The sequence below is a fragment of the Notechis scutatus genome, chromosome 4 (assembly GCF_049901735.1).
Source record: "Notechis scutatus isolate UNSWTSFEM ecotype Mainland chromosome 4, rNotScu1.2, whole genome shotgun sequence".
NCBI lineage: Eukaryota > Metazoa > Chordata > Lepidosauria > Squamata > Elapidae > Notechis > Notechis scutatus.
The window spans coordinates 62832820-62856998 of NC_142012.1; the positions used below are offsets into that span (position 1 = coordinate 62832820).

A 24179-nucleotide genomic window follows, 5' to 3' on the forward strand; every position below is an offset into this window, starting at 1 on the left:
GCAGCAATGCTACACTAAATGATATAATTTATATCATTCTGAAGGCATTTCCATAAGAATATCCACATGTAAAGACTCTTACTTGTTTTCCCCTTACATCCTTTAATGCATTGTATCATCTGAAATTGGGCAAAAGCCCTGTGATGACCCAGGGTGGGATACAAAATAAACACAGTCACAAAAACAGGTGAAGCCCCTTTTATTCCTTCACTTTGCTTCAAAGCTCCAAATATCCTTGACTGGAGACCAAAAAACTCCCCCACAAGCATTACGAAATGGAGGAAATGCCTATAAATTATAAAGAGTAAAAATAAAACAAATGATACTGAAGCAATTAAGGGAACCAGGCAAGATAAGGGCTTGAGGATGCCAAACTCAGAAAGGAACGACAGACTAGAGATATTTCCACGCTTTGTTTCCAGCGCTCGCCTGTACGCATGTCTATTCTCTTATTCAGTTGTCACAGCTGCAGCCCATGAAGAGGATCAAGGCCCTTTCCTCCCCCATAGACCACGCCATTCACATCTCTCCCTTATCCTCTCCTCCCTGCGTGCCCTAGGATCGAGAGGGGATGAGCCTGGGTCTCCTCTGACTGCTCAGCTGGCTTCTGCCCTGACCCAGCCTCCTCCACAACCTCCGGAGCCACACTTCCACTTCCTGTCGGCTGTTCCTCCTCTCCCTTGGAGTCAGTCTCCAACAGGGGCATGACAAGCCCTATGTTTGTTTAATAGTAGCTACAATTCCAGGGCTCCCAAGTTACAAATATTCTTCTTTCAGGGAAGCTGTTAGTGATTTAAGAATTATCACCAGAAGATTCCTTTTGAACAAAGTTTAACTCTGTTCTTGTTTCCATTTACCTTTAGCCTGTTTTGTCCCAGCCAAATCCAAATGGTCTCCAAACACCAGTTCATCACTTTCCCATGGTCTAGAGTAGAAGCTGGGTTGTGACTTTTCACCAGGCCTTTGATGCAGGAGAGTAAGTCCTTCCTCTCACTTCATCATATTTGTCATTGTTAATCTATTTTTAATGTTTTATTGATATTATGGTAAATTCTTTGATCGTTGTCATCTGTCTTCAGTTAAAGAGAGTTGAGTGGCATCAGAGTTTAAAAAATAATAAGGTTTGAAAATCAGAACTGACACATTAGGGCATAAACCAGCTGTGGTAGTCCCAGTGCTTATCAGCATACTGTGTAAATGTCTTACACACTAGAGTGGTACCTCGATACTCATTGTTCATTGGTTCCGGGAGGTACGATGAGTACCAAAAATGATGAGTACAAAACAAAATTTTCCCATAAGGAATAATATGGTGAATCACAAGGTACCAGGACAAAATTTTGGCATCAAAATGCATTGAGTAGCAAATTTGATGTGTGTCAAAGCAGTTCAGCACCAAGGTACCACTTTACCGAAAAAAATCTGCACACTGACAAAATGTCCATCTATCAATTGCAAAAGACTGCACTGCCTGGATTCACACATACATTATTCTGATATATTATGACTTTCTAGGTCCTTGGGAAGAACTCGATGCGCATGAAGGACAGTAGCAGCTAAAGAACAGGTATATTGTTATGAATAGATTACAATAATGAATAGATGCTAAATCTAAATATTTGGCTGAACCAGAATAAGAACAACAATATAGTGACAGACACATTAGCTTCAATCTTAAAAACAACTGGAGCACCACTTGAACACTACCGGCATTGACAAAATCACTATCAGTCAATTGCAAAAGGCAACTTAACTTGGAACAGCTTGCATCCTGTGACTTAACCATCAAACAACAACACCTCCCTATCGCAGGTTCTTGGGAAGGACTTGATAGGTGGCTAAAAATGACAAATTTAGTCTAAACTTCTGGCTGACTGTACAACAAACCATAATACTAGAACTGTTGGCTGACCAATCAGGGCTAGCAACTGGAGGACTACTGGAAGAAAAAGTTGCTTACCTGTCGCAAATATACTGCAAATAAAGAAATAATGGTTTGCTATAACAAATCAAATCCAGTAAGAAAATGCAATTTAAAAAGAATGCACTAGTTCTTGGAAAAATAGCATCCAGAATCAGAAATAGAACAGAAGCTAAAAGTTCAATGCTGATTTATAATACGACACAAAGTATTCACAGAAATAAAAGTGGAAGAACTGCAAGGGTATATCCAGTGCAAACCACAAGTAGCTTAGACAGGAGATACAAGCCAGGGAAATTGGTACTACGGGAAACCAGTTTTTGAACTGTTTTCATTCCCAAACCAGGCATTCTCTCTTCTACCTTCTCTTCAAGAACAATCAAGTCCTTTAACTGAAAAACAAGAAGTCAAATGAAGAACTGAGAATCTAGAACAGCACAAAAACAACACAATAAGATGGCCTGCATTGAAGCTTGTAAAAGAAATAAGGAGAGAGAGAGGCAATATTAAAAGTTATCAACACTGTAATATCAAAGAGAAGCACCATCTCACTGCAAGAAACAAACCAACTGTACACAGCTACAGTTAAAATAGAAGATCTTTGATGCAGAATCAACAAACAAGAAAAAAAAAGCCAAACATCACCAAAATGGAAGATTTGGCTGGAAAATCAGATCAGCATGTCAAGATCAGATTTAAGGAAGATAGAAGAAATGAAACAAAAAGAGCTGAAGAACACGAAGACAAAAGAATACCCTGATGTTAGTTTGTATTTTAATGTTTGATGTTGAAATCTAAAAAAGATATTCTAAACAAAAACAAGAAAGAAGTATCGCCCCCTCGAGCAGGGCTGTCAAACTCACATCGTCATGTGATGTATTGGGACTTCCCCCAGGTGGGGGCAGGACCAGCATGTGATGCATCCGGCCTGCAGGCCGCGAGTTTGATACCCCTGTCCTAGAGGCAAGGAAGATCAAGCAAGCACTGGAAATAATAAAGCAGCAAATAATGGTCATAGCCAACAAAATCAGCAAGTGTGAAGTTTGAATTCCACATCTTTAAGTGGAATTTCCAATTAAAGTCGAATAAGAAACATTTCGATCAACCCACCGACAAAAATATTGCAATGGACTTGCCAACAACTGACAAAGATGAAATAGTGCCGTTTTATTTTGTGAGCATGTCCGTAATGTGTTCTCAAAATTTCAAATATGTCTTACCAGTTTTAAAAAAAATTAGGAACTAGTCTTCTGTCCTATAGTTATATTAGAACTTCAAGTTATGGCATTTCAATGGAAGCTTCAGGAAATTAAGTTGGGAAATTTCTTTGCTTAGATGTATCACTGAACTTCAAAAGGCATAGGATGGCTTCCAATTTTGGTTGGTTGGAAATAAAGCCAGAGGAGAGAACTGAACACAAAGTCTTGGGATTTATTTTTTATCTACCTGCTGCCCAAACTATAAAACACTTGGAGTTTCCATTTCTTTTTATAGTTCAGTGCATCATTAGAAAAGCAACTACCAACACCACAGCAGCAATAAAATCCGATTACTTGAGAAGTACAGGTTTATTTCCTATACTGAAACAAGATGCAACAAAAAATAGTTTAAAAAGTTATGTCTTGCCATTTTTAATTTTGGTTTGCCTTCTCCAACTCCTCAAAAGACATAAAGGCAGCTAAATTTCTTATATCATTTTCAACTTAAACATACACACTACGTGTACTGAAGGACAACATTTCCACTTTCCAAGTTGTATTTCTTGAAGGCAAGAGAACAACATTCCCTGGATTGTCAGAAACCAGTGTTGCCTAAGAAATACTATTTTGTGGTCTGGTTTAAGACTACAGCAGTGATGGTTGCACACAACATTATATGTATTGCAATGGATTGTTAGATTTTAGTTTAGCATGTTCTATAAACCCAGCATTTGCACCAAGACAAATTCCTTGTGTGTCCAATCACACTTGGCCAATAAAGAATTCTATTCTGTTCCATTCCTTTAGTGACCAAAGTTACAACAGTACTAAAAAAAAGTGACATAACCATTTTTCATACCTATGACTGTTGCAGCATCCCCATGGTCACATGATCAAAATTCAAATGCTTGGCAACTGACTCATATTTATGATGGTTGCAGTGTCCTGGGGTCTTGTGAACACCTTTTGCAAACTTCTGCCAAGTAAAGTCAATGGGGAAGCCAGATTCACTTAACAACCATGTTCCTAACTTAACAACTGTAGTGATTCACTTAACGACGGTGGCAATCAATGTCGTAAAATGGGGCAAAACTCACTTAATAAAAAAGAAAATTTGGGCTCAATTGTGGTTGTAAGCCAAGGACTACCTCTATAGCTGCTCTTCAAGCTACAAAGTTCTCTAGTCTACCTATGAAGTGTTATCAATAGCCTAGTTATAAAGTTATTATTGTTATTAAAATTGAATACATTTATTTTTCTGGAGAAGAGAGCTGTAGCTTCTCTGGTTTAATTTCTGGGAACAATTTTGCCTGAAAGAAGAGTTCATGGCAGTCAAAAGCTGGGAAGGCAGAACATGTAAAATAAAAGAAAATACATTGGAAAAATCCTTTGCAGGAACAAATGATACAGCAATGCCCAAGAGAGCCCTAAATAAATTTCATTTGTTTTATCCCATTCTTTTTTTATTTATTTTTTATTCTTTAAACATCTTTGAGTGAACAATGTGATTCTAGGTTTTAACATGCATACATAGTCATAATTACATTTTCAGCTTTCTTATCCAGTTTCACATCAAATCATTACCTCTTCCATTTTTCTTTTAATATGTTTTTCATTTCATGTTATTTTATTCACTTCCAGACAGAAAAAAGTTTAATCCTAAAATATGTTAACCAATATTTATCCCCTTTCATTGTCAATTCAATCTTGCCACCTATTTTTATTTTATATATCTCCACTTTTTATTCCATTAAACCCAATATACAACAAATTAAAAAATAATTAAGAAAACATATCAATATAGCCTTTTTTAGTTACTACATCCTATATTAACCACAATGATCTCCTATTTACTATTATATTATGAATACATATATAAATTTCATTCTAAGAGACTACTCAACACTCTTTGTATCTCTCCCTTTATTTTTCTCCACATGTATTAAGTACGCATTCTATGTCTCTGGTCACCTACCACAATCAGTGAGCAACATGATTTGAATGACTCTTACAAGGTATAATCATATGCAGCATGCTCATTCTCTACTAAGAAAACTGAGAGAAGGGAACCAGGTAAGATCTTGCTGTTTAAGTATTGATCTTCCTTAATTTGGTCTTCTCCCAGTATAATGCAGGTAAGGCCTTAGTTACCTACAGTAACTAACTGCAAGTTAGAAATTCCCAGGAGCCAGCCTCATGAGACAACTAAACATTTGCAACCTTTTGGCCTGTTTCACCTAATCTGTGCTGTCATTAACAGCTGTCCCAAAATCTCAGGGAGAGATTTTCCAATTTTGTTAATCAGGCTTCTGTAAATCAGACACTGAATGGTGGTATATATCAGCCAGGGAAGTCATATTTTACTTAGAAGCTTCGAGGCTGCCAGTTAGCGCCTGGGAATTGGGGAGGTGGGAGGATTCTTAGTGAGTAGAAGATTAGACTCAACAACATTCTTTCTTAAAAGTCAAGGACATGTCATCCTGCACCTGGATGGGAGTGTCTAAAGGAATGGCTCCAGATGGGATGACGTTTGATTGGGCCATGTGATGGACTGATGGGTGTAGGGGGTGGATTTTGATTTTCTCATGGAGAAGAGAAAACCCAGAACTCTCAGATTTGGGTTTTTCCAGATGTGCCGATATGACTTCTTTAATAAATTCTTACTTGGATGAGCTTTGTTTCTGAGTGCTGAATGAAAATGGAGAGTTTCGTTGGAACGCTGACAGTTTATATGTAATAAAACATGTCAGCAGGAGTAAAACAGCCTCCCTCAAAACATGAAAAGAGCCATAATCTTTGGAAGGCTCTTGCAATAGCTTCACACATTGTCCCTAGCTTTCTTTGTATACAACCACTTGCTTGTTAGCATGCAAAGTCATAATTTATCCTTGAGTGTAACTCCCTTGAGTCTGACATTTCTTTGGAATGTTTTGTACAGTTCTGATGAACAGGGTTTTTACGTGTGTGCAAAACAAAGCATAACAAAGCATAACAAAGGTTGATCTGGAAAACTGCTCTGCAATGGATGTTTTGAAGAGGCCTGCATTTTGCAGCTGCCAATTTACTTCTATCCATATTTGATGTCGAAATTCCAAAGGCTTTTTTTTTTCTTTTTTGAGAAAATTATTTTAGAGAGAGAGCTAAAAAGAAAATGATTTTTTTTCTAACTCCAGAGAGACAGACAGCAAACCAGAATTCATTGTGTAGTGCACACACACATACACACACATAAACACAGATTGAAAGAACCTACATATTTTTTCAACCCTTCAAAGGGAATGAATACGCATTGGCATTACAATTTTTTTTAAAAAAATTTATTGCCTATTGTTTTATAAAAACAATTTTCAAGAATTATCAGTGTAGCACTGAAGGAAGCTAAAGGAATCTAGTGAATAGCCAAAATAGGCATTTTAAATACAAATCAGTAGAAAATAGCAGAAGGTCCTCCTGCATTAAAAAGAAACTCCTAGAAGGGAACAGGTTTTGCTGTAAGCATTGTTTTGAAAATCAAAGTTATTTTTTTAAAGCTTGTGTTATTTTATGAACATTTATTAAATAAACATACAGTAAGCCTCAAATGATCCCCTGTAGCGATTGCAGAATTGCACAAAGAGAAGTTATTCCTAGGTTTTCTTAAGCATTTCCTTCTTGATATCATCAATGAATGACCACTGTTACAGCATTTAGCTAATCAGTACTAGAACAGAATATACCTAAAACAGCTTCCCCTGTTAGATGAATGCTATACAGCAGGGGTCCCCAACCTTTTTATGCCGCGCCCGGTGCCGGCATCAGCTGGGCTCAGCGCCCGGTACCGGCATCAACTGGGCGCCGCCATCTTTTGCGAAAAGTGCTTCCGGTGACCTCACCGGAAGCACTCTTTTTCATCAAAAAGATGGCGGTGCCAGCGCTTCCTGTAAGCTTTTCGGGTAGAAATGGCTTTCTACCGGAAAAGCTCACCGAGCGCTGGCGCCGCCATCTTTTTGATGAAAAAGTGCTTCGGTGAGCTTTCTACCGGAAAAGCTCACCGGAAGCACTTTTTATCAAAAAAGATGGCGGCCCAGCAACCAGCGCCCGGTAAGACTTGTTCGCGGACGGTGCCGGTCCTTGGACCGGTGGTTGGGGACCCCTGCTATACAGCGTTGCCATTAACAATTCTGGAACTGAAATTCTCATATTTGTGGGGATGAGAAGAAAAGAATTGAAACTCATACCTGAGTACTGATGTGCATATGTTTTAATCCATATCTAAATAAAATAAATGAGAGCCAGTTTGATGTAATGTTGAAAGCCCCAGACTAAAAGTGAGTTCTAGGCCTGAAACCAACTGTGTGGTTTCAAGCATCCTTATGCCAGTCATTCTCTCTCAGTCCTAAGAAGGCAGTGACAAACCACTTCTGAAAATCTTGGGGAAAAAAAAAAACACCCTGCAGGGAGTAATCCAGATAAATACCAGGAGCCAAGACTGACTTGAAAGTACAGAATAATTTCAAAACAAAAGGTTCCATGAAGAAGATGCATTTCTGTACTGCGAGTCAGGTAAAAGAGTACGCTAGTTGTTTTAGCACTGCAATTTTATGGATTAATTATTAAAATACAATAATTGCCAGGAAAAATGAAATATAGGATCCCAGCAGGAAGAAAAAGGACATACCCTTTTATTCCTAGTTCTCCAGAATTTAAAGGACTGCTGAATCAGAGGCTTCAGTATGGAATCTGATTCATACTGACGGACACATTTGGTCCATTAGTGCAGGGGTCCCCAACCACCGGTCCGCGGACTGGTACCGGTCCGTGGAACAAGTCCTACCGGGCCGCTGGTTTGCTGGGCGCTGCCATCTTGTTTTGATGAAAAAGTGCTTCCGGTGAGCTTTTCCGGGTAGAAAGCTCACCGGAAGCACTTTTTCATCAAAACAAGATGGCGGTGCCCAGCTGATGCCGGTACCGGGCCACGCCATAAAAAAGGTTGGGGATACCGGGACGCGGCATAAAAAAGGTTGGGGATCACTGCATTAGTGCATCCAAAGATCACAGCTTGTTCTAGCTGTGCAGTGCTGAGCCCTGAAGCTCCAGACTCAACATTAAAGTTGGCAACTGTTATACAGTGTTTATTATTATGACTTACCATTCCCTTAACTAAGGTAGTTCAAACAGTATTTTTCTGATGCATCCCTATATTTTTGTACCTTATTCTAAATTTCTAAATTCTAAATGAAAGTTTATTTTACAAATACATTTCTCTTACATGGACAGCTTTTATTTATTTATTTATTTTAATTCCAAAGGGTAAAAGAAAATTGCTACCTATTCTGTCATCCAAATACATATCATCCCTATATGATTCTACAGTAAAATTCTAACCAGGAATGCATTGCCTGCAGTTAAATCAAGGGAACTAAATACCACTGAACCCATATATAGCTCATTTGGTGCACCTTTGCTTCCTGACACACCTGGCTTTAATTTTTTTTAATTTGGAAAAAATAAGCTGGCCATATCAATTTTTAGTGTCCTTAAAGAGTCCTCATGTTGGTGGGGGGTGAAACAAAAGGCTAATTGAGCTAATTCAAGTTGTAATAAGTGGTTATTTTTTTATACTTACAAGGCCAACATTTTGAGTTAATATGTGCAGTCACGTTATGAACGTACACCTCCATATAGCCTCAATATTACAATAACAATAATAATAATGAGGAGGAGGAGGAGGAGAAAGAAAAAGAACTGGAGAAGATAACAAAATACAAACACCTACAAATAGAAATAGAACGACTACGGCAAAGGCAAGCAAGCGTAGTACCAATAGTAGTAGGCGCCTTGGGTGCAGTCCCAAAACAACAAGAGCACCACTTGAACACCATAGGCATTGACAAATTTGCCATCAGTCAATTGCAGAAGGCAGCTTTACTTGGAACAACTTCCATCCTGCAGCGATATCCGTAACACCATCAAACATCCAGATCTGCCTATCCCACGTCCTTGGTAAGGACTCGATAGGTAGACAAAAATGGCAAACCCAGTCTGAACATCTGGCTGACTGTGCGATGAATAATAATAATACTTCCTTATATACTACTTTATAGTGCTTTACAGCCCCTTCTAAGCGATTTAGAGTCATCTCAGTATCTCTATCTATCTATCTATCTATCTATCTATCTATCTATCTATCTATCTATCTATCTATCTATCTAGAGTCAACTATAACTCTTGCTTTCAATAGCGTTGCTTCTCACTGACGTAAGTATTTAGGGCCCAGGTCTCCCACGTTCATGGGTTACCTGGCTGCGCTTCAATTCTGTGAAGAATAGTCTTGGGCCACATATAAAATATATAATCTAGTTAATGTATATAAATCACATGTTAAAAGTTTACGATCTTGTGGGATTGCATTACTAGCTGTCCAGAGGCTCACGTGGTCTGCACGTCACAGGTTAGGCATGCCTGGTTTAGGGGCTTCTGAAACAGATGAGTTATAGAAGATGAAAGTATTTCGCCTCTCAAACAACACAGATGTCTCTTATTTATTCTAACAATCCAGTTTCGGGATTTACATGCCCATTTACACAAGTTATATGCCAGCCTGACCTTCATACGACCTTCAACAATTGATCTTACCAAACTGAAACTTGCCAAGTTAGACAATGGACACCTTAAACATTAAAAACAGAGGATAATTAAAAAATCCCAATGGGATATCATTTCAGTTTTCTGAAGATACTACACTCCTGACCTTAGAGTTGCTCTAGGTAGACAAATTTCAGAGTCCAATTAAAGTGTGAGGCTGTAAAATGTGAACTCATTAACAAATCTGATTATGCCTGTCAGGGCTCAAAAAAGAATTATGAGTAATTCTAAACAGTACATTATGAAAAAGAACAAGGGATATGCAGTTTCCCACTAGGTGGGTTTCATATTGTGTTAATAGGAATAAGAATTAGATTAATTTAAAGAGACATGGATTCTATCTCCAGTGTGTTTTCTCCTGAATGTGGTAAGGAGTTAACTGTATTATTTTCACATCATTTTGGTTTTGCCACTTTAATTTATTTAATATTTATATTTAATATCCCTGCATCTTCTAAAGAGGAAAAATAGCTCCACCATAGCCTTCTCCTAATGTTCATGATGATCTTAATAGAACCACAAACAATGGTAAATTCTGAATTGTCAATGCAGTTGATTGCATTTTCTTTTCACATTCCACAAATCTATGAGCAATCCTAATTTCTAAAAAAAAAAAAAAAAAAAAAAGTAAATACACGATCAATTGCTACTGTAAAATATAGAGCTGAATTCATTCTCTTTCATTTACAGATTATTGGAATATAGTAATTACCAGGAAATCTAAATTCATAATCCGAGCAACAAATGAGACAGAGGTACTCTTTGGTTTCGGATTATTCTATTACTTAAGAATTTGAAACTCTTAATATCAGAGATGTACTGATTCTGATTCAGGTATCCTTAAATCCTTTAATACATTCAGAGTTCACAGCTCTCCAGTTAATAGTGTCCAAAATCCAAACCCTTATTTCCATAGTACTAATGTCAACTAAAAAATATACATTCCTTTGGTCTTTTTAGTTGCCTGCAGAAAGGGAGTGGGGTAAAGCAGTGCATTCCTTAAAAGCTTTAGATAATCACCTTGGCAGCCCAAAGTTGTCGGTGCGAAAGAATATTACTGGAGAGCATGATTGGTGACTCTTGACTGTGGATGTATCCCATTGGAGAATATACATCCAGGGGGTGGGGGGAAGACCAGGGTCAAGGGGGAAATGAATTATGTATTTTAGTGTCGGCTGCACCCAGCTAACGCCAACATGGTCACTCCTAATAAATCTTTATTTTTTTCCCTCTGAGAATGCGCTAAAGACTTGATTTGGATGGGGGTGGATTTGTTGGAGCTCTGAGTCCAATTAATGTTATTAGCTAACATTAGAAGTGGTAGCTGTTCACCGTTGACTATTTTACCTTAACATTTCATTAATGGAGTTTGTGCAAACAATTTTTTTAGGGGTAGGGCATTTCCCCTAACACATACCTGTATAGTAAGATCGCTAACCGTTCTCATCACATGACCATACAATATGTATTAGCATACTGATTTGCTAAAAATGTAAGAAGATGCATGTTGGATCAAATCATCATTTCGCAGTGGCCAACCAGAAGCCTATATGAGACTTGTAAGCAGGACATGAGTAAAATAACAACTTCCCAATGGTATTCCTTAGCAACTTCACATTTAAATGGATGCTGTTTTTGCCCCTAAAGAGATCATAATTAATAACCACTGATGGCCTGATCTTTCATGAACTGACCTATAGTGAAAAATGAAAAGAGATTCAATATGTGCAGCCTTCCCTGTTAACAGATTATTTTCATGTCAGACTCCTGATATACAGGTAGAACAAAATGCAATATCTAATAAGATGGTATTCATATAGTGTACAAATACCGCTTTAAATTCCAGATATTTGTGTAACATTGCCTCATGCAGTGACATTGTTCTACTGAGGACAACTTCTCCCACGTTCATAGTAATAAAGACTCATTGCATCTGACGTTGCTAACATCTCTAAAAGAACACATTATCTTTTAAAACATTTTCCCTGCTCTACTTTTTCAACAATCCAGGGTATAAAATAAGAGTTGCTGAACTTGTTTCTACAGTAGTTCAAAAGTGACTTAAAGTCAGAATGTAATATTCATTTTTTGAAAATTATTGAGAGCACACTTTGTCAGATTCTCTCTCTAACTTTTATACCTTTCTAGTTTCCAATACTAGTTTTAAATGAATTGGTTATTTTATAAGTAAGTTTGCAGTGCAAGTGAGTTCACAAACACTACGATTTAATTTATAAAATCATAATGTGATTTATTTGATTTTGGCTTGGTGATGTGATATGAACCACATCATAGTGGCTTCCACATATTGTGTGAAACCAAACCATTATGGTTAATAAACCATTATGGTTTATTATGGTTAATAAATGGTTTATTATGGTTAATAAACCAAAGAGTTAATTATGGTTTTACATCATTTGAGACTCAAATCTAAAGGTATTGGCCTATAGTGCAGATGATGGTATATTAATTGATTCCAACATAGCACAAAGCTATCCAGATGGGCATTTTAATGCCATGCATGGCACTTGATTGGAAGAAGTTACATCATGAAAGAAAAAATAAAATCTGTTATTTTTAACAACTTCAATTTCCTGTTTTATATAAACTGGGCAACATGTTGCTTGTTCAGATATAAAATCACAATTCCATGTTAATTTAAGGGTAATCAAAGTTTTCTTTAATTAACCATTTTCATTCTTTTCAGTCAACGAGTGACTTCATGAAAATGTTTACAATGTGCAGACTCAATAGCACTTTAAAGATTGTCATGTTTTATAAATAAAATACATCCTTTAACAGTCAGCAACCTTCACTGACAGAATTTGGGCTTGCATTTTAACAATTGAATTAATTTTTAATAAAAAAAGAGACTGTTATTTCTCATGTCATGTTCAAAATTGGAAGCCATTTTTCTAACCATGTTTCATTGCAAACGCAAGTTCTGTTACTGAAAGTCACTGATCCTTAAATGTTTTTCGTATCAGACTCAGGCCATGGAGCAAAATTGAAATTTTTTCACTGAAGGACTTCTAATTTAAAGTGAATATTGAAGAATGAAAATTATAGCTATCTGAGTCTTGTTTAGTCACCATGTCTCTGCATAGAATTTAATGTACAGCTATCAGCCACTCACTTCCCATAAGTCCTTGTGATGACCCGGAGTGTAACACAAACATAACAAAATCCAAAACGTAAATAAATGTCCTTTAATGCCGCCAACTTGGCCCCACTGTTCAATAATTCTCAGTTGGGAGATAAAACATACTTAAAAATAGTCTTCAAAAGAAAGCAATACAGTCCGAACTTAATGAGCAGATAGAGCTGAAATAAAAAACCAAACAAACTTCAATGACAAAATTTCCACAACGGACCAGGATAAGTAATTACCAAATTCAAGGAGATAACAAGGCACAGTCTGTTGGAAGGACGCCAACCAAATAACTTCAGCCCAAAAGAACACACACTTTGCTTCCGGCAACTGCCGTGTTGTAATCGTCTCTCTTATATACTAGTCTCCCCAGCTGCAACCAATGAGGATCATGGCCACTTCCTCTCTCGCAAGCCAAGTTGTTTCCTTCTCTGTTCCTCCCTGCATGTCCTAGGATGAAGGGGGAATGGGCCTGGTTTGTCCTCTGACTGCCCAGCTGGCCTTTGCCCTTCCCCAGCCTCCTCCACAACCTCCGGAGCCACACCTCCACTGCCTGTCAGCTGTTCCTCCTCTCCTCAGAATCCGACTCTATCAAGGGCATGACAGTCCCTCTGGTGATATAATTGAAAAACCAGCCCCCACAAGGAATGTGCTGCATTCATGGGGTACATTTATGTATATGCTAAGATTTCCATTTCAACTAGAAATTTGATAATGCTGCAGGTAGAGCATTATATCTGCAGGTACGTTGCAGCCAAGGTCAACTAAATGTTTTCTAATATAGCATGAGTTAAAAAGGGGAAGGATACTTCACCTCTGCTCCTTTTATTGAATTCTACATGAGAAAATATAGTTTGGAAGGGCTATAGGATTTGCGGGCTTAGCTATTTGTTCTTCCTAAGGATCTGTAAACTGAAAAACTTTTTAAAAGACAAAAATACTGTAATTTGTATGAAAATATGCATCATGGAAAGGAGTTGTGAGTGTTTCAAATACTGCTATTAATATTAAAAGAATACTATTGGTGCAATTTTTTTTGCAAGTTGAGTGGCCAGATAAATTATTAAATAAATATTAAGCATTAAAATGATATTTCAAATTTATCACAAATTATATTGTTTGTAATTGACTGATATGTGTCATAATCAAGTCTTTGACTACTAATTGCAAATTTTTAAAATTCAGTAATTCAGCTAAAGAATATCAAGAGTTATGTTTAATTTCATGTCCTTAATCTTCTATTCTCAATTTCTGATGCACCAAACCCAATAATTAAAGTGATAAATTCCAGCTTGATTTTAGATTAAATTGAAGATTTATAGGTTATTCACTAGCCATCTGTTTCATGATTGACTTTTTCTTAATGCAACAAGAGAACTAAAGTGCAGAAAAATAACTTTCTTTAAAGGTTACACCTACTCATATAAATCCAGATTTTAACTGAAACACAACATACGGCATATTAATATTTCATCTGTCTGCTTGAATTGGAAGGAGAATAGGAAGCTGAAAAGCTGTGCTAAACCAATTGTTAGCTTATTGAGGATAATGATTACAGAGAAAATCCATGTACTGTAGTTTCTGAGCCATCCAGAATAGTTCTTGGAAAGTTGAGAGTAGTTGATTTCCAAATATTCTTACAAATTTAGTATTATCCAAGTACTTTGAACCATAACTCTACCAGCCCAGACTAACTTGTCTACAGCAATAGATTATTTTAGGTCAGTTTGCCCTTTGCAGAATATTAATCAATTTCAAAATATTCTTTCCATGGGGGGAAAGCAAGTAGAACATACTTTTTTGAAGAAAATAGAAAGCAACTTTTTTGAGGAGTACATCCGAATTTAGTGAAAGCAAGAAGCAGAATTGAGAAGAGATAATGCAGATTTAACCTGGAAACAAGGAGAATTTTTCTGACAGTGAGAAACAATCAACCAATGGAACACCTTGCCCTCGGAAGTTGTGAGAGTATCATCCCTTGAGACTTTCGAGAAGATATTGGACCGCTATTTGTCAGAAATGGTGTAGGGTCTCCCACTTGGGCTGGGGTTGGACTAGATGACCTACAAGGTCCTTTCCAACTCTGATTATCTGTTATCTGTTAGAATGCTTGTAACCAATAAGTTAAAATATCTGCTGTAATGAAGAAACAAATGTGTTCTTCTCATTCACAGTATGCCATGCCTCATCTTGTTTAATTTATAACTTTCCATGATGAAAAAAATACTTTGCAGATACTATTGTAGAGCCAATTTGGTCTAGCGATTAAGGAACCAGGATAGAAGCTGGGAGATTTAGTCCCACTTTAGGCATGAAAGGGTGACCTTGGGCCAGTCATTCTCTCAGAGCTCACCTCACCTCACAAGATTGTTGTTGTGGAGAAAATAGGAGGAGGAAGTTATGCTGGATATGTTTGCCACCTTGAGCTATTTGTAAAAATAATAAAGGTGGGATAAAAATAAAATAAAATAAATTATTTAATTGGTCACGTACAAACTTTTGTTTCACCAATAAATGAAAGAAGAAATCTTCCTTCTCTGCTCTAAAGCATTACAGCATGAGAAAAGGTACCCCACATGATTCTTGGCTGAGAGGGTTGGATTAGATGACCTACAAGGTCCCTCCAACTCTGTTAATCTGATTCTGTTTGCATGTAATCTACTGCTTCAGAAAATAAAATGTGATGCTTTCAGCCTGGTTGCTATACTTGCAGATCTCAGAAACTTTAGGAATGATTATTATCATATCTGTGTTACTGAAAACGATTGGACATACTTCAAACCTCTCTTCGATGCCATGCTATAAATTGTTGTATCATCAACCTTTGAAAGGGTAAACCTTATGCAAATATGATCCACCAGCCCATTTTATTGGCAGTCAAACATGTTTTCATTGCACATAGAACTCTTAACTACACAAAATGGAAAACAACCCATGGAATCTACTGCTCTATAACTTTAACTTCTGTACATGACAGTTTTTAAAAATCCAGTATATTGTCACAACATAAAGTTTAATATACAGATATTAATTAATATCACAATGTCTCACCAATAGAAAAAAAATATCAGCAAGATTAATCATTCTGAAAAAAAGCGAATGTAATTTATATTGGGCAGGTATAATTTGCAATAGCCAGGTTCCCACAAAGGCCATCCAAAATGCTATGACTTTAGCTCTAATAAATTAAAAGATTTAACCAATGTAAAACAAACAATGGCTTAGTTAAAATACTGATTTTATTTAAAGTGAATATCTTGAACACAAAGGAGTTGACTTTCTATTTAAGTAAAACTTTATTTAACTATAGAAGCTTTGCATAAATAAAAAATAAGTATTTGGACAACATCACCATACCATAGCAGACTTTTTGGCATACCATACCTGAACATCACTGGCTTTCATTCTTGTTTCCTCTTTTCCAACAAAGATGTCATCAATATCTACAAGTATGTATCTATCCAGGGATAATGGAAGTCTCTTTCCAGTCAAAAATGAGACAGCATCTATAAAGATGAGTTTGTGCAGCCAGAAGTTCAAATTGTTACCAAAAAGAACACGCTGAATTCCATCATGAAGACCCAAGTCATGAATAACTGTTGCGTGGAGAACATTTTTAATAGCAGCTGGAGGGAGGTTTTCGGGTACTCTTACTTTTGCAAATACAACAGGTTGGTAAGCTGAATGATTTATATGGAAAACTGTCCAGTCAGTTCCAGGCAAAGGCGCTTTATCAAGTTTGGATGGTTTTGTTAGATGGAGCAAAGGAGAGTGGGGATTGATGCAACAGTCTTTTATACCTACATTGCCATGAATCTGGAAAGGAAAACCTTTTAACTTAAAAGTCTGCAAAGTATTATCATTGCTTTTTTGAAACCCAATCATTCCTACACTGAATTCCCCGCAGTATTTATCTAAAAGGCCCCGATTCCAGGAATCCATATTCATATATTTAGAAATATTTTCATATATTATTAGAACATACTTGCCTTTATTTTTATCTATCAGTACAGGAAGGTCACCTTTCCCAGAAGCAATCTCTATGTGATATTGGAACCTGCTGGATTCTAATATCATGACTATATCTTGACCAAGTACAGAGTACTGGCTTTCCACAAATACAAGCACAACAGGATCAGTCCTTAGTGGTTCACTGGCCTTAATCATCTTCCATGGAGATAGCAGCACTGGAAGATTCCCACATTCGACCTCTGAAGAAATGTCAGAAACTTCATTTTCTTGTTTGTAGCCATTGTATAAATAATATGCTGAAATAACAATGCTCACCATACAAAACGTAGCTAGTAAGATTACTGTTCGTTGAAAATGTTTATGAAGCTTCACAATAAAAGTCATGTTGTAAGTCAGGCTTAGATGCTTTCCAGTTGTGACTGCATTGAGATTTGTAAAGTTTCAGAATTTATTCCAGTTCAATTTCAGCAGTTTATGTCACCATTGCAGCATGTATCTCTGCCTTCAGTATAATTCAGAGTCAATATATTCTGGAAAGGAAAAAGAGTGTGTTAAGTGATTTTTTTTTCACTCTTAACCAATTGATCACAATAATCTTAATATTGAAAAACTACCTAACAATGGAATTAAATTTGAAGTGAGAACTGAATTAAAAGGGTCGTCATAAAAACAGACTTCTCCAACATGATTCTTCCTAGATGTCCTGGATCAATTCCCATTACCTGCACTCTATATGCCAATTTATCAAACCACATCTTCATTAAAATGCAAGTAATTAACAGAACTTTTTTTTTATTCCAAACCAAATGCCGTTACTTACTATTAGATATGTAAGTTATCTTTTGGCATAATATTTTATTTACCATATTTTTTGCACTATAAGACGCACCTAGGTTTAGAGGAGGAAAACAGACAATGTCAAAGACAGAAGAAGTGGGATTCAACACTGTAAAAGGACCCCACAGCCACGGCCCATATTTTCACTCCCTAAGACGCACAGACATTTCCACCCACTTTTTTGGGGGTGGGTGGGGGGGATGTGTGTCTTATGGAGTGAAAAATACAGTAATCATTTAAGTCCTGAAATTTATCATTGTCCAATATAATAAAATATAGAAAAATAATTCATATTTATATATTTAAAATAATTATTAAAACATTAAAACAAAATATAAAAATAAATTTCGAAATGTTTAAATCTTCCTCAACATCAGGTATATCTTAATGGACAGGGATTCAAGAAACAAGATTTGTGACTTTTTCTAAATAAGAAAGGGCCTTCTTGGAAACAAAAGAAGATAAAACATTCAGATGCTTTTCTGATCCTGAAGGATTAGTAGGCTTTCTAAAAATATTCACCTTTGATAGCTGGCAAAATGACAATGGAGATGGACAGCCAGAATTCAAAGTTTCAGACTATCCAGAAAAGATTTTCCTCTCATTATTATTAGGGGACATGATTGAGACATTGGAGGCTAAAACATATAAAGAATGGTTGCTGGAATTGGGTATGTCTACTTTAATGAAAAGAAGGACTAGGGGAGACATGATAGCAGTGTTCCAATATCTCAGGGGCTGCCCCAAAGAAGAGGCAGTCAAGCTATTCTCCAAAGCCCCTGAGGGCAGGACAAGAAGCAACGGATGGAAACTGATCAAGGAGAGAAGCAACTTAGAACTAAGGAGAAATTTTGACAGTTAGAACAATTAATCAGTGTAACAACTTGCCTCCAGAAATTGTGAATGTTCTAACACTGGAAGTTTTTAAAAAGATGTTGGATAACCATTTGTCACTCTAAAGTGGTGTAGGGTTTCCTGCCTAAGCAGGGGGTTGGACTAGAAGACCTCCAAGGTCCCTTCCAACTCTGTTCTGTTCTGTTCTAGTCTAGTCTATCCTATCCTATTCTAAAGAAGCAATGGGTGGAAACTCATCAAGGAGAGAACAATCCAAAACTAAGGAGACATTTCCTGACAGTCAGAACAATTAATCAGTGGAAAAACGTACCTCCTGAAGTTGTGAATGCGCCAACACGAGACGAGCACTTTAAGAAGCGATAAACCATTTGCCTGATATGGTATAGAGCAGGGATGTCCAACCTTGGCAACTTTAAGACTTGTGGACTTCAACTCCCAGAGTTCCTCAGCCAGCTTTGCTTAAAATTGCCAAGGTTGGACACCCCTGGTATAGAGTGTCCTGCCTAATCAGAAGGTTGGACTACAAGACCTCCAATAAGTGTGTTATTCTATTCTATTCATTCTCCCTTTAAAGTTATCACTGACATGGACAGATAAAGTATTTTAAAATTCAGGATCAATATTTTTTTTAGAGACACCTCCCACCCCCAGTGTCCAATTAGATGAGGGTGGGGGGTGGCATGTTCCAGATTTCACCCATTAAACAGTACCAGCATGCAGGATCCAGGAATGTGACTTCATTTGGTATGATAGCACTATGGATCAACTGTCTACTATTGACCTCACCCCTTTCCTAAGAGGTCTCTAGGGGGCGTGCATAAGCGCACCAATGTGCCTACCGTCCCTGTCCTATTGTTTCTCTTATTCTTCTTTTATTTTTCTTATATGTACCCATTTCATGTATTCATAACTATGTATACACTTATACTTATTATCTTGTAAACAATTGACAAATCAAATAAATAAAAAAATAAACTTTCCTCCAATATCCAAAGAGCCCCAACATGCTTGATCTTGAACCATCCATTAGACCCTGGAGCAGAATGTTATGTGAATCACCAGTAAGTATCAATACGTGTTTTTGTAAGTTATTGTGCTTGGCATATAGTATAAGATGTATCACTGCTGTTTGTTGGATTTTTATTAGTCTTTTTAAGGTTTTTTCCTTTTTTGTATTGTTAGCTTCCCAGAATAGAGTGGTGAGTGGACAGCCATATAAATTGAATAAATAAATAAAGTGAAGTCCTTTTCCTGGACTAAAATTATATGTTTCAACTAAACATGACAAATTGCACAATATTTTCCTATAATGTTATATAGATATTAGTCATCTAACCCACACTGAGTACGCATAGCATTTTTTCAGAAAAATAACACCATGTTTGTCAGTAAAATACATCAACATGAGAAGACATTAAAAATAAATTAATACCTTAAAATAAGCAGCAATTATTATTACCCATTCAATGTAGTTATGGGGAAGATAATTGATACAAGTACGGCTTAATATATGAATTATATAAAATAATACGTTCAATATAAACTAATAGGATAAGCAACATTTGTTGCTAGGGAACCTTACAAAATAAACATTAAGACATGATAAGCAAAAAAATGTTTTCAAGTCTTACTGGATTTAATGGGAAAAATAAAACTACGTCATCCTTGTGAAGATCAATCAGGCTTCATTGATCTTAACATCAGCTTGATTAAGTCCTCTTTTCTGTTTTGATACAATTAAAAAGTAAATGTTTAATATGTTGTAAAGCATAAGATTAAAGAAGGGCACATTCTAACATTTTTTTAAGTTAAATGTATTTGGATTTTACTTGTTTGGAACACTTAAAATCACTGTAAGTGACCAGTGTGTGTGTGTGTGTGTGTGTGTTTGTGTTGTGTGTGTTTATTTACATTTTTTTAAAAAACCAATAGATAAGAATCTAAGAGGGCCATATTGATACTTGATAAATTTCCAACATATATGAATCCATCGTGTAGGAATCACACAACACGGACCTATTCTTTTTAGACCTTATACTAATCACAAAATGCTTCATATTCCATGCCTGAAAATTGTTCATGCAGCATTCCTTTTAAGGAATACCTATTTCACCAGCAACATATTTACAGCAGTCTTCCATAAGAGGACAACACATTTTTCCCAATGCCCTTATGAAATTGTTTTAACCAAGCCCAAACAAACTAAATGTTGTGACTATTTGCAGTTTTGTTGCTCTTTGATTCACTTCCATACCAGTCTAGAGTTGGCTACAATATAAATAAGTCAAATGGTACGTAATATATTTTAACCCTATATTTTGCATCTTCCCAGGTATAAGTGTAGTGGAACAACCTCCAGAGGTGGTGAATGCTCCAACACTGGAAGTTTTAAAGGAGAGATTGGACAACCATTTGTCTGAAATGGTATAGGGCAGGGCTGTCAAACTTGTAGCCCGGTTTAGAAAGGGGGAAAAAGTTGTGATATGTCATGTGACAACCCGAGTTTGACATCCCTGGTATAGGGTTTCCTATCTAGCTGGTTGGACTAGAAGATCTCCAAGGTTCCTTCCAACTCTGATATTCTGTTCTGTTAAATATTCCAAAATTGTAGTGATGTTAAAAAGAAACGACATATTTCAGAGTATTCACCTAAATATTTCAGTCCAACTATCGGAATGCTGACCCAGCAAAACTTGGCCTCTTTTCGATGCAAGGAACCAAGAATGCAATCCCATACATCCCACTGAGCTAACTGGTACAAGCTTAACAGGATTGCAACTGTGAAGTTGAAAATTCTTCCAGCTAGACTGAAATAGTTTTTTTTTTTTTTTCAACTGTGGATGGAATTGCTTCCCCTAACATTCACATTCAAAATAAAGTATGAGGTTCCTGTGGATTTCCCCCTCAAAGCAATATAGTATTTATTTTTAAAAAGTAAAATAAAATCAGATTGGACTCCTCTATTTAGGTAGTCTGTATTGTACTTGTAGAAATTACAATACAGTAATTTTAATGTTTTAAAATTACTGTTTCTCATCAACTGACTTTCTAATGAGTTTATTCCAATGACTATAAGTCCAGCCTTAGGAATGAAAGCCAATTGAGCCATTTTGGGCCAGCCAGGCACTCTCTCTCAGCCCAACGAATCTCATAGTGTTGTTGTTGTGGGGAAAATAAGAGGAGGAAACAAAATTAGATATGTTTGTGGCCCTGACTTATTTATAAACATAATAAAAGCAAGGTTAATATATATATAGTTGTGCTTTAGTTATGTTGTGCTTTATATATATAGTTGTGCTTTAGCTATAGTTGTGCTTTAAAAGCACAACTATAATGATGTGGGAAAATACCCAAACAAAGCTGAATACTATATATACATATATACATATACATACACACACACACACACACATATATATATACAAAATTCAGAACATCCAGATTTTAACAATATCATTACATTCTTTTTCAAATGAAATTACTAAAATATTTAATAATACATTCCTCACATTTAATCAAAAGTCCACCCCTTTCAGTCCAATGCTGCTTAATCCAAAGAATTGTGTGCAGTATGGGTGCAACCTAAACAATTTGTTCTCTGCCATTGTTTTGTCTACATTTCTAATTAAGATTTGTAAACATATGCTGCCTTTTGCCTGACAGTAGGATATAAAAAGGATCACAACTCATCTTTGCATATAAAGTTCATTATATTATATTGTTTCAATAAATATTCTAAAATGCTTGGACATCAAGTTGTTTTCTAAAATATTTAATTTTCTATTCTTCATCTTTTCCTTCAAAAAAAAATCCCATGTAAATTGCAAGCAGAAGTTTGTCGTTTCCCTAAAAAAAGTCTGTGTAAGCAAAAAGACATAACCATCTTTAGAAAATCAGATGGGTTGGTTGTTGTTGTTTATTTTAAAGATGTTCATAATGTCCGGGATAATTTAAATTCCCTTTGATTGTCACACCCATGAAACAATTCTGAATCTCACAAAACACTAGAGGGCATCAAGGACTCACAAAACAAAACAAAATAAACCTCCATTCAAGAGTGAAGCTGGCCCGGTATCACACTTAGAAAGACAGATGTTAACAGAGCTAACCAAAAAAATAAAAATGAAATTACAAGCTCCTAAACCACAGCGTTTGTTTGGGTGCTCGTGCGTGGGGAGCGATTTTCCTCTTTAAAAAGCCGTTTCTCCATCAGGAAAAAAAAAATACTTTAATGCAGATTATTGCGACCCATCATCATAACACACTCTCCCCAATTGCACCCAAGATCGAGGCGCACAACCACCTTGAAGTCATTGCAAAACTGCAGCTTTTTTTATTTTTATTTTTAATCACCATAGATGTTCCGGCGGGCTAACCCTGGCGAACTTTTATTCCGGAAAGAATAGAAAGAATTAAAAAAAGAAAAAGAAAGAACTTTTTTATTCCGGGAAGAAAAGAGGAGCCGAAGTTTGCAAGACGAGCTTGCCTTCCCCCGGGCTTGCAATGTGCCTATACCATCCTTGTCCTATTGTCCCCCTTTAATTTCCTGCATTCTTACTCAGGTTTATACTTCTATCTTTTCTCTTGTAAGCGATTCAAATAAATCAAATATAAATCAATAAAAAACCATCAAACCCGCCTCCCAACCGCTACTCATCCCGGGACCTGCCTTACCTGCCGGGGCGCACGGGAGCCATGGGGGCGCCTCCTCTTGTTTCGCCCGGGGCTCCCCAAAAAGGCACCGTCCGCCACTCAGCACCACCTTCCTCCCGGAGCCAGAAAAAAGGACTTCGAGGACGGCAGCTGCTCCCCGCTTCTTTCCCCGGGAAAAAAAAACACCCAAAAGTGGCGGGCGGGAAGAGCGCAGGAGAGGAAAGGCAGGCAGGCAGGCAGGCAGGCAGGGCGGGCGGTACCTTCCCCCTCAGGAGAAAGCCGCCCTCCCGCCGCCGCGCCCCCCCACACAACCAAAGCTCGACTGGAAGCCGCTCAGCATCTTCCACTCAAGAAGCGGGGCTGGAACGCCGAACGCCGGGCTCCCCTTTCCCCATTGGTTGGAGGGCTTTCCTCCCTGAACCAATAAGGAGCTTTTAAAGGGGAAGTCGCAAATAGGACTGAGGAACTCTCCGGGCGGCGGCTTTGGATAAAAAGGCAGCTCTGGCTGCTGTGAGGGGAGGGCGAAATTGGGAGGCCGACTCGTCATGGGACGTTTTGCCGAAACGGGCAAGCTTTCGAATAAGGGAGCCGGGATTACAGTGCCGGAGAAGACAGTGACCGGGATAACAGTACGGTAGAAGACAGGAGACGGAATACAGTGCTGTAGAAGACAGTAACCAGGATAACAGTACCGTAGTAGAAGACAGACGGAATACAATGCCATAGAAGACAGTAACCAGGATAACAGTACCGTAGAAGACAGACGAAATACAGTGCAGTAGAAGATAGTAGTCGGAATACAGAGCCATAGAAGACAGTAGTCGGGATACAGTGCAGTAGAAGACAGTAACTGGAATACAGTGCCCTAGAAGACAGTAGCCGGGATACAGTACCGTAGAACACAGCAGACGGAATACAGTGCAGTAGAAGACAGTAACCAGGATAACAGTACCATAGAAGACAGACG

The 24179-nt window shown here is 37.2% G+C and overlaps 1 protein-coding gene across 4 annotated transcripts in view; it reads right to left on the reverse strand.

The window, feature by feature from the left end:
* The window catches only part of LOC113417978 (bifunctional heparan sulfate N-deacetylase/N-sulfotransferase 3), a 77758-nt gene extending 54286 nt beyond the window's left edge, over positions 1-23472 (reverse strand). For all 4 annotated transcript variants that reach the window (XM_087963635.1, XM_087963633.1, XM_026676602.2 and 1 more), the window contains exons 1-2: positions 23234-23472; positions 16280-17397 (exon numbers count right to left, since the gene is read on the reverse strand). In XM_087963635.1, coding sequence (XP_087819761.1) covers positions 16280-17251 — 972 coding nt within the window. In that variant the 5' untranslated portion in view covers positions 17252-17397; positions 23234-23472. The remainder of the gene's footprint in view (positions 1-16279; positions 17398-23233) is intronic.
* Between the last annotated feature and the right edge of the window lie 707 nt (positions 23473-24179).